The sequence below is a fragment of the Rhinolophus hipposideros genome (assembly GCF_964194185.1).
Source record: "Rhinolophus hipposideros genome assembly, chromosome: 1".
Lineage (NCBI taxonomy): Eukaryota > Metazoa > Chordata > Mammalia > Chiroptera > Rhinolophidae > Rhinolophus > Rhinolophus hipposideros.
Genome location: NC_138047.1, coordinates 40,406,991 through 40,419,208, shown reverse-complemented (window position 1 = coordinate 40,419,208; position 12,218 = coordinate 40,406,991). Strand labels below are relative to the sequence as shown.

At 33.3% G+C, this 12,218-nt stretch overlaps 1 protein-coding gene across 34 annotated transcripts in view; it reads right to left on the bottom strand.

Moving 5' to 3' along the window:
• Nucleotides 1-6: 6 nt before the first annotated feature.
• Nucleotides 7-12,218, bottom strand: part of EXOC1 (exocyst complex component 1) — a 52,015-nt gene continuing 39,803 nt past the window's right edge. For all 34 annotated transcript variants that reach the window (XM_081065174.1, XM_081065198.1, XM_081065189.1 and 31 more), the window contains 4 exons: nucleotides 8,505-8,688; nucleotides 6,493-6,692; nucleotides 3,827-4,021; nucleotides 7-2,187 (listed from right to left, as the gene is read on the bottom strand). In XM_081065174.1, the coding sequence (XP_080921300.1) occupies nucleotides 2,035-2,187; nucleotides 3,827-4,021; nucleotides 6,493-6,692; nucleotides 8,505-8,688 (732 nt within the window). In that variant the 3' untranslated portion in view covers nucleotides 7-2,034. The remainder of the gene's footprint in view (nucleotides 2,188-3,826; nucleotides 4,022-6,492; nucleotides 6,693-8,504; nucleotides 8,689-12,218) is intronic.

The window sequence follows — 12,218 nt, the reverse complement described above, 5'->3', positions numbered from 1 at the left end:
TGAGAGCTGGACATACTGGATAAAATTTTTTTCTTGAGAGCTGGACATGATATACTGGGTAAAATGAACTGCTGTGGATAGGCCTTTAGTAATGTGGTGGTAAATTGTGAAGGGAGGAGACATGTTCCACAGTCCAATGAAGTATTCTAGTCTTATAGTGAGCCTGAATCTCTGGGCTGTGAACTTCACTTGTACTTTACAGTCCCTTTACTCCCTTTAGGTGGGAAAGGATAACTGGAGTGGGCTGAAGTTGGGTATTTCCCTTCCTCCTTGTAGAAGACTGGAGCCTGCTGTAGTTGTGTATTTGTTAAGTTAAATTATTTCTCCTGAGGGCAGAATTTGTTAAGAACAGAATACTCTGGCATATTTCAGAATGGTTCCTTTCCCCTCCCCCTGCCAGAAGCACAGATTTTTCTCTTGATATTCACTGTAAGAACCTGGTAGAGCTACAGGATGTAAACCTCAAAAAGTGACGAGGGGCTGGCGGGGACAATGACCTGGTGTCTCTGGAGTTTTTATTTCTTGGACTTATCCACACACGGCCTCCAGCAATTTGTCAATTCCAGTTCATCAGTTTTTCCTAACTCAACACTGATTCCTTGGGCCATTTCAGCTTGTGGGTTTCTGCTCTGATGAAGTCATTTCTTTCTATATTTCCCTGTTGGACTCACCAATGTGGCAGTGGTTTGCCTTGTGACCTCATTTCTCTTACAGACCTAAGAAGAGTTTATTTTTCAGTTTGTAATAAAAATTTCTTTATTTCAGAATCATAGCTACACAGTATTTTTACTTGTTAGGATGGAGAGGTGACTTCCAAGCATATGTGCTGGACTGAAAACCAGAAATCTGCACAGAATATTTAAATGTGGGAATAACTGCCATGTCTACTATCTTATGTGTTCTTATCTGAAAACATGAAATATTCCTCCACTCATTTAAACCTTCTTTAATATCTTTCAACAGTTTTATAATTTCCTCCATAATGGTCTTGTACATCTTATTAATTAGTCAGCTCAGGCTGCCAGAACAAAATGCCACAGACCAAGTGCCTTGAACAACAGAAGTTTATTTTCTCAATTTTGGAGCCTAGAAGTCCACGATTAGGGTGCCAGCATCCTGGGCTCTGGTGGGCACTCACTTCCTGCCTTGTATATGGCTGCCTTTTTCCTGTATCCTCAAATGTCTTAAGGGCACCAGTTGTATTGGATCAGGGCTCTACTCTTATGACCTCCTTTAACCTAACCACCATATCTCTAATACAGTCACATGGAGGGGAGGGTGGGTTCCGCATATGAATTTCAAGGGGGACACCATTCAGTCCATAGCACATTTTATTACATTTAGTCCTAATGCTAGATATTTTATACTATTACAAATGATTTTATTTTTCTCATTATCTTATGACACTTTTAAGTGTTTTATAGTAAATGGACATGTAGTTAATTTTTGTGTATTGATTTTTATAAGAACCTCGTGTGCTGTCTTTATGTATTGATCTGTTAAGCATATAACAGTTCTAAGAATATCAAATTTCAACTGTTTTGAAAATTTCTTTATTTTAGCATCATTGCTACACAGTCACATAATCCTAAAATCCAAGTTTACAACTGATCACAAGATCCCTTATTCATATACATATTAGCTAGGCAGGGGGGAAAAATTCTGTACAATATTTTAGTAGTTACATGAAGCTGACAAACTCCTAATGCATTACTCAGAAAATAACCACTCACAAATACAAGAAGCTAGGCAATAAAGGAAAATTTCCTGTTCAGTCACAGAAAAATGCTGAAGATATTTTATGATGAGATAAATGCTTTAAGTTAGTACACAACCTACTGGCCAAATAAAACTGCTACTGCTTAAGTTGGTACTTTTGCTCTTGAATGTTTGTAGCATGGTGTTATCCATTTATCTGACATTTAATACTGCATAAAATTTCAAGTTTGGGTTCTCAAAACAGTTGCTGATATTTTTGAAAAGTGTCTGGTAGACATGGAGTGCTTTTTTCATTTACCTTTTCTTTCCTAAGGTTTAGTGGGACTGTGCAATGCTGGAGCAATAATCAAGAATGTCCTGAATAGTGAATTCCATTGTAACACCAGATCCAGGATAACAGCGAGCTATCAAACCTTCAAAGTGCTTGTATTGGCGTATAAATTCATCTTGCATAGAGTGCCACACCACCTATTATACAAATGAAAATAAAAGTCATTAAACTATGAATGGAAACGATACATAATCAAGTATGTAGAAATAATATCAAGACATATTCTAAGACTTTAGCAGAGTGTTAAGAGTTAAAAACATGCACCCTACCTCCTATTTATAAGATATGTAACCTCAAGTATGTTACATCACCACTCCATACCTCAAGTTCCTCATCTATAAACTGGGGTAATAATACCTTCCTCGTAAGTTTCTTGTGAGGATTAAATGAGTGAATGTATGTAAAGTACATAGAACAGTATGTGACACAGTAAGTACTCACTACATTTTAGCTATTATTATATCTACTACAATATCCAACACAGATGTGGTGATGCACAATTACGCATGGAATTAAGACTACTGATTAAATGAAATGTAATAGTTAATGCTTAAATTTTATTTCAAATGAAAGTTTGAAAATTTCTTCACCTAAAATTGATGATGGAAAACACTGCTTGATGCCATGGTAGACACCAAGATGAGACAGATGGATTATCTGTAATCCAAGGAATTTATAATCTCACAGGGGAAATTAATATGTAGACAACCATTAAGACAGAAATCTGATACATACACTAACATATTAGCTAATAATAATGGGTAGCATTCATTGACATGTACTCAGTATTAGCACAGTACAAAGTGCTCTATGTATACATTATCCTATTTAAGTTTCATGACAACCTGGTGAGGGAGGGTATTATGATCATCATGCCTATTTGACAGTTGAGGGAATGTCTTTTTCCAGGATTTTCCCTAGTAAACCCTAAATCTAACAAATCCAAAATTCCTGTCAATTTAAGACTAAACAGCATTACATTTTTTGCTTTTCATCTTTTAATGGTATTTCTTTCACCTGGAATACTACATCTCCCATTTTATCTGTTAAATTACTATCTGACTTTCAGAGGCTAACACAAATGTAATATCCCACCCAAAGGCTTTGATGGAGGCTGGAATCAGAATTATTCTCACTTATCTCTGGGCCTTTTCATATATAAAGGTTTATAAAGAATAATGGCTCCATCTGGGGTTTAAATCTGGCTCTACCATCCATTAACTATGGGTTCTTGGTCTTACTACTCCACCTCTATAAAGTTTGATTTTTCTCATCTATAACACGGCAATGACAATAGTAGTGTCTACTGCACCAGAGAGATATTATTTCCACTTTCCAAATAAGGAAATTGAGGCTCAAAGAGGTTAACTAATTTGCCCAAAGTCATACAGCTTAATCTGGATCCAGATTATGAACCCATTTCTAACTCCAACCCCCCATGATCAGAATCACTGCCATGTACTATACTATATTCCATTTACTTATTCCCCTCAATTCTAAAAAAACCCAAAAAACAAAACCCATCCCCAAACAAAAGAAAAGCAACTTAATGCCTGAAAACAATAAAACAGAAATACAAAATAAGCAGGAAGAGCCATATAAGCTTATATAAATATTCCTTTCTTCCTCAGAATTCATTCATCTAGTCTGTACTTTATGGAACTTTCATTCTGCGTTAAAATTAGAAAACCTGTAGCATTTCTAGAGGAATATTTTGGGAAAAAGCAATATATGTAAGAATGTGCAATCTACGATAGTTAAAAGAACTAAACATACCTGAAGTAAGTTCTCCTCTTCGCATAAATGTTTATCAACCTTCTTATAGAGGTTATCTAGACCTTTCTTCACTTCCTTTCCAGGATACTCTTTAATAACTTTACGAAGTTCTTGTTTGTTAAATGCAAGTTGATAGCTTACTTCCTCCTCTCTTATACCCTGTGCTACACGAGCTTCAACGCCTTCAAAGAAATGCTTCAAGGAAATGAAAAGATATAATGGCTAAGAACAGCTTTTATTTTCATTTACATTTTTTTAAAAAAATCTGATTGTAAAATAGTATATATTCACTATGTAAAAACCAAATAATGTGTAAAAATATAAAGGATAAAATAACAATCATGATAAAAATAACAATCATCTATTATACTACTCAGAGATATCTACTGTTAACATTTCAGATTTCCTTCTAGTCTTTTGATGTGAGTATGTAAATGAGATTATAATTTTCTATGTTGTATTTTCCATTTAATATGTTATGTTTTTTTCCGAAGTATAAATTTTAATGGCTGCATTATATTCCATCCAATGACTGAACTACAATTTATTTATTCATTCCTCCAGTATTGGATATTTAATATTTTTCACTTGGGAAAATCTACTCAGATTAAAACAAAATCTACTACAATACAGTTGCCATAAATATCTTTTGTACATAAGTATTTATCCAGATTACTTTTCACTGTAAATTTCTAAGACTATAATTCCTCAGTTAAGGAATGTACTTGTAAGTATTCTGAGGATTCCTCATATACAAAAACTGCTTCCAAGAAGAGTTCAATCAATTTATATTTCTGTTAACAGTTATCTTACCATACATTCTATCATCAGCATTATCATAATTAAAAAGTAATCATTGCCATTTTAATAGTAAGTGGTTTATTTGTTGTTTGATTTTACAATTTTTTGGCTACAAATGAAGTTAACCTGCTTTTGTATGTTTAGTAGTATATTTAGAACCCTTGCCCATTTATAAATTAAGATGTTAGCGCTTTTCTTATTGATTTTAAAAGAATATCTTTTGTATTAAATGTACTGACTGCTGTATTATTACAACTATTCTTCTCAGGTTGTCTTTTAAGTATATATATGTACATATATTTTTTGGCAGGGTCTTGGTTTTTTTAAATTTATTGGGATGACATTGGTTAGTAAAATTATATAGGTTTCAAGTATACATTTTTGTAATACATCATCTATATATTGCATTGTGTGTTCACCACCCAAAGTCAGTTCTCCTTCCATCACCATAGAAACCGACAACAGTTTATTTTTTTTTTTAATATGCAGCTTTATGATTGCCTTTATTTGAGCACTATACAATGATTTAATACTGACAAGCCAAATCCCCTCTCATTATATTTCTTTAAAGTTTTCTTAGCAAGTATTATTTGTTTATTCTTCATTAACTTATATTTTTTGATAACAATTTTTTGACAAGTCTATTTCTGGAGATTTAAAATTGTTTCAATATAAACTTTTAATTGGTTACTATTACACACAGGAAATAACTTGTTTCTGGATATATTTTGAATCCTACTACTTCACCAGAGACCAATAATTTCAGCATATTATATATAGATAAGTATAATTCTGACTCTTTTCTATGTCTCTGATTTATGTTTTAGGTCTTATTACATTGCCTAGAGCTTTCATAACAATGTTAAATAAAGGATCTAGCAATGCTTCTGATTTAAATTTGATTTCAAATGGAATGCCTGATGTTACAATTAAGTATCATGTCGCTTTAGGGCTCAGACAGACCTTTAATCCTAAAGGAATATCTGACCTGAAGTTTTATAGGAAATTGATTCTGTATTTGATTAAATGTCTTTTATAATTTCTCTGAATTATTGACAAGTACATATTTTTATGTCACTCTAATTTCAAGTTAAAAACTTACAAAAGATGACAAATCACATTGTGGACAAGGTCAGTTAGAAGGGTCCATTTAAGCATCTACAGTAAGACAGTGTCGATAGGCTCTGTGACTAAGTGAAACAATGCCTAATGAAAACCATTTTTACAATAGTCTAAGTCACATAAACAAGAGTTAAGTTCCTGGCATCTCATTAACATTATAACAAAGCCATATTGAATGAAACAATGTTATTAGAAGAACTGTTGTACTGTGTTGCAAAGTTTTCTAAAACCTTCATTTCTTAATTTTAAAGACTAGACTTGCTCTGGGGAATGATACAAGTCAGGAAAGGAAAAGGCAACGAACAAAGCAATTTTCGGTTTTTCTTTTATCTTGATAAAGTTTCAAAATCTTCTTCTGAACTAGGGATAAAGATTAGCTATTTACCAAGTAAGAAATGAGAGTCTGCTATAATGGAAAAACCTAATCCAGAGTTCATCCCCTGGTTTTGCTACTTGCCAGTTACAACTTCAAGCCAGTTCTCTTACTTTCAGTTTCTTCATTGTAAAACAGGGCTATTATCTTACCCCATCTTTGTTTACAAGAACTTGAAAAAACAGTGCATACAGAGCACTTAGCAGTGTCATGGCACACTGGCAGTTTTAGTAACTGAGACCCTCCTTCCTTATTGTGCTGCATCATATGTGAGCAAATTTAGGATAAATGTCTGTTGTGTTATTCGTACATAAATATATGTATTTGTGTTCAACACCAGGGAAAATATACTAAATGAAAATATACTTACGTTTAGTTTTTCAAGAGGTTGTCCTAAAGAGTAAATGACGTAAGACTGAAGGTGATCTGTGTATTTTTGTTTGGCTTCTTTCTTTTCAGCTTCTAGACATGAGATTTTCAAACGAGAAAGTGTTGCAAAAATATGGTGAAAGTTTTCCATCATAACTACATCCCTAGGGGTCTTCTGGCTTTCATTTGCTACTTTCTCCACTAAATCAAAACAGAAAAAATATAATAACATCCTGACATGAGCATGACTATATTTAGCTTTAAAAATATTTACATGATCTTTTTCATTTTCAAACTGAAAAAGCAAGCACATTTCCGGACTTTACATTCACCTAAATCTAATTTAAAAAGTCATTCTAAAACAGTCTCATATATATGGCAACTTAGTACATAATAAAGGTGGCTTTTCCAATCAGTGGGGAAAATGATGAATTATTCACAATGTGTTAGGACAACCAGCTGGTCCTTTTGAATACATTAAATTTGGATTCCTATTTCACATCTTTCAGCCAAACAAATTCTAAATTGCTCAAGTACTTAGACAGCAAATAAATAAGTAAATGCAATCATTAAGTTCTAAGGAAAAATAAATCTAATTAAAAAATAATTTTATGATAGTAAAACCTTTCTACGAATGGCCCCAAACTTAGAAGTCATAAAGGAAAAGGTAAATAAATTTGACATAAAATTTGAAAACTCTTGCATAATACAAAATACCATAGCAAAATAAATTTACAGACTATTAGGCTGACAAAGAATAAAAAGATTGATAATACCTAGTAATCTTCAGCACTGGTGCAGATGTGACAGAAATTTTCACCAACTGCTCACAGAACTGAACCGGTATTACCTGTCTGCACGACAATTTGGCGAAAGCCTTGAGATATACACAAACATTTTGACCCAGTAATTCCATTTGTAGTAATTTACCCTAAGGAAATTATTGGGTAAGTTACCCAATAATTATAGTTATATATTTTAACTATACAAAAATATATACAAGAAACTGGAATCAAATTAAATGCCTATTAATAGAAGATTTGGTAAATAAATAATGATGCATGGAATACTATGCAATCATTAAAAATGATTATGGTTATCTATACTCATTGATAAGACTGAGATTATAGTCTAGCAGGTTCTAAAATGGCATGTAACGTATGATAAAAATTTCGTATTAGAGAACACACACATACAATGTGCACATTTAAAGAGGAAGAGAGACACATTGAAAAGTTTGGAAGGATAATAATTAAATGTTATCTGCATGATGAGATTACAAATTATCTGATTTTTAAAATCTGTTGTCTAATTTTTGGGGTTGTGCAATGAGCATATATTACATTACAATCAGAAAAAGCAGTTAGTTTGAATTTTAAAAGAAATATTAACCATACAAACATTCAATCATGTACTTTACCTATCTCCTACACCTGTTTCCACTGAAATTATGTCACATGTAATTGGTGAGATGATTCCACTTCCTGTCATTTTTCTTAGCTTTTAAAATTTCTGAATATATGTAATCAGATCATTTATTTCAAATTAAATGACACATCCATGCTGTTTCTGTAACTTAATTGTGGGATCTGACACAAGAAGACAGTGAATAACAGTATTTTAGCATTAATCTACCTCATGTGACACATACAAAATCTGAGGCCTAAAGAAGTGAATTGATTTGCTTAAGGTTAGACAGCCATCACTGCCTATCATTTCTAGAAGACTCTTGCTGAAATGCAAATGTAATCTGGGAAGTCATTTTTTGTGTTTAAAAAAATGAATTCAATTTTGGAATAGTAATTAGCCCATATGAACTCTAAAATATAAGTGGTTCCTGACAATAATGGATGGGTTTTATATACTGCTTGTTTTTCAAATTTAAGAAAACTTTAATTTCAGAACACTTAAAAAAAGGTTTTAGAATATGAAAAATAATAAACATTATCTGACTCCCAACTTCCTAGATACAAGAAATAATAAAAACAACCAACCAAAAATTCAAAAGCTTACCATTAACAAATACTCCTCTGATAAGTTTAGTATATGCTTTATCTAGATCTCCACGACGCTCAGCATTTTTAAAGATTGACTCTGCAAGTCCAGCAAATTCTTCAAATTCAGCAACAAATGGAAGAATTCCTACTTTACTCTTCTTTGAGATCTTTACTTCTTCCATTTGCCTTATTTGATTACTCTAAAGTTAGGCAGAAAGTGAGGGAGAGAAATGGCCAAGCAATTTAAAAACAACATGTAATTGCAACCAAATGTATATATCATAGAGGAAGGATAGAATTTAGAACATTCTGTATGTTTACTAATTAAAGATGAATACAATAGGGATAACTAAGAAAAACTATTCCTATACATTAAAAAATACATATATTTTAGTTAAGAAAATTAAGTCAAGGAAAAAAAATCCAAATTATTTTAAAAAAGATGTAAACAAGGCCTGTGAACCTTGTCTTTGTTCAAAGTAAAAACAACCAATAAATATTTTTCTCATTTATGAAAGAAGTACAAGGCAATTGCCCATTTTGGGACACAGCTGATAAGAGCACACACAGGTTCTCTCCAGGTCACTTCTGATTGGTAGCCACATGGGCAAATGTGAGAACCATAGTCATTTCCAATTCTCACCAGCTTAAAATGTTTGGATAGACAAGTTCTATATTTTGGGGTGTGAGAACAGAGAGGGAGAATAGGCATTTCTACTATGGATTTGCGTTGTATTGTCTTCCATGTATCTAGTCTGTTCATTACTTATTCTAAATTACTTCAGCAAAGGGCTGTGTATGACAGTGACAAAGTGCAAAAAGGATGTTTCATGTTGACAGAATCTAGACATTTGGGTTCAAAAACATCCATGGATTCAATTATGGCTCTGTGTACTTCTCAGGAGATTTAGATCTATTAGCAGTAAGAGATACACTGCCAAATAATATGGGATCATTTTCAACTTCTACCTAAAATTTCATTGTGTTGAGATTTTCGGGGTATAACCTGAAAACCATACGACGTGAATTAGAAAGGAATTATTTAGGCTACAGGTACTAGTATAAGAAAGCCCTGTGAGTACTGTCAACCATTTCATATTATCTTTACTACTATTCTACTTCATCAGCATTGGTTACTGTGAGGAGGAAAAATGGATGCAGTGAAGAGGGCAGTGTAAGATTGCGGGCAGTGTAAGACGGCATGCTCTGGAACCCGACTGGGGGGATTATGAACATCATCTCCATCACTTTTTAGCTATTGAACTGGGGAAAGTAACATAGCCTCTCGAAGCATCTACCTTATGTGGGAAGGAAGAGGTTGTGAGGACGAGATGAGATATGTGTGCAAAGTGCTAGACCAGTGCCTGGTACATACCGGTAGTAAGCACTGATTTATGAATGCTGGTCTATTGTTATTAAACTACTTGATGATTGTTGTTTTGCATCATTTAAATGCAAAGGATAGAATTATAGCCTGAATATACTTGAACACTAATAGGAAGTGTTCCAAATGATACATAGTTTATCTTCTCTGGCATTTACATTTACTTTGTAACAAGTAAATGGCTCATTTGCAAAAGAGCCATCAATAAACTAAATCTCGCAAAAGTAAATTTCCAGCTGATTTGCCAAATCATACTGCCATCACCAAAGGGACATGGATGTTATTCAGTGTTTAAAACTACAACTTTGAGGCTTGCCGCATATCACCATATTACTTGTGTCCACGGTAATTTCACCAAATCATATCACTCTCAAAGGTTTAAGAGTACAAATCCACTTCCCTACAGAGTGAGGAATCCTGAAAAGCAAATTAAACGTAGTTAAGAAATACTATACTGGACTGCAGAGTCCGGGTTGGTAGTACTTGATGTGTCAGTTACTTTCTAATTTTAGCTCTAGCTTGGGTTAGGCTACCTTTTTTAACCTTGTTCTTTGAAGAACATCAGACACTTCTGATTTGGCCACCAGATGAGAATCAAACTCAAGTGTTATCTCTTTCTTTTTCTGCAGCCATCTGACATTCATACTTTTGGGTCAATATACACATACCCATTCACTACTTTTCAAGGTAGGCCCTAGGTCCTGATCTTGTCCCAAATACCAAAACTTTTAACACTTACTGAGCACACACAATCTACCAGACATTGAGAAGACGTGAGTTAAAATAAGAGACAGTGGGTGGCGGGAGGGAGATGAGAGTAAGGGGGATCAAATATATGGTGATGGAAGGAGAACTGACTCTGGGTGGTGAACACACAATGGGATTTATAGATGATGTGATACAGAATTGTACACCTGAAATTATGTAATTTCATTAACAATTGTCACCCCAATAAATTAAAATAAAATAAAATAAGAGACAGCGACGACAGCAGAAGAGACCATCCTTCCCTTTAGTGACAAAAGGCAGATCCATAGGAGTACATACAATTTACAAGAAAATATAGGTTTATACCTTTGTCTAGGTTATTTTTACTTTGTTTCTCCACTGCCCTGTCTTGAGAGTAACATGAACATTCTTCAATTAACTATCATTAATTACTACTAATATTACTATCACCACCGCCACTGCCACCACCACCATTATGAGCTATCAGTTAGTAAGCTCTTATTTTGTGCCAGACAATGTGCTAAGTACTTAATCTGAACCTATGTCTACATCCACCTGACACTACATCCTATGTTTTTAACAATTACGTTCTACTGGGTTGAGACGTATTATATAAAATTATATTTTACTGATAAAAGTAACAAAGCCTTTATATTGTGGAAATGTGTAGTGTCCTCATAATTCAGTGTTTCAGCTATGTCATGTGGGATTCATCTTAGCCTTTGGTACCTCTTCCTTTTTCTTTTGGCTATAAGCTTGCAATCAGACCTTCCAGATTTTTCATCACCTCTGGTGAAGGTGGGGGAGGGAAAAAGATAACTCTTAAATCATCAAATTTCACAGTATTTCAAATACCAAGTGAAATCATTTGGTAGGAAAGGGAGATTAACAAGCTTACTGAGGTGACATTTAAGTTTCTATAGCGGATATAGGTTGCTTTTATACTTTCAAACACTCGGTAAGTTTTATTTTTTAAAAAGTATGAAAAATGACATGGATTTTAATTGCTCTTAATATTTTTTATCTCCCATTAGTCTATGGATATTCAAGAGCTAAATATAACTTAAAGGTTACGTAATAGAAATAATATTCATGATACATATCCACTTTTACATACTAAGTACGTTAATTAAAAATAAACAAACAAAAACAACTGTTTTGAGAACCTGGACCAGCCCAATTCATACCTGCAAGCTTACCAAAACCTAATAAAGTTATATAAATAAAAGTTATAGTTATTAATGATTTTTCTTTTACTATGACAAGGAGGAAAATGATGACTGCTGCAGGTTATTATAAGAACAAGTCTTAAAATAAAGCAATATTATTAATTAAAGCTATTACACATAAAATAAACTTAAATAGTTTAAACAATCAGTTAAAATAATCCAATTATGAATTTTCTCATTAGAGTATATTAAAAGAAGAACAAAAATAAATCCAAGTGACAGTTCAATTGTTTCATTAAATCTATGGTCACTAATTAGTTAACTGAGATTCACCTAGTGGATCTCTTGAGCAGCTAAAGTTGCTATGCCACCTACTCCAGAACTTACCAAGATTCACAATGTAGAAGGGAAGCTAACTCGCATAGTTATCATCCAACCACCTCTGTTC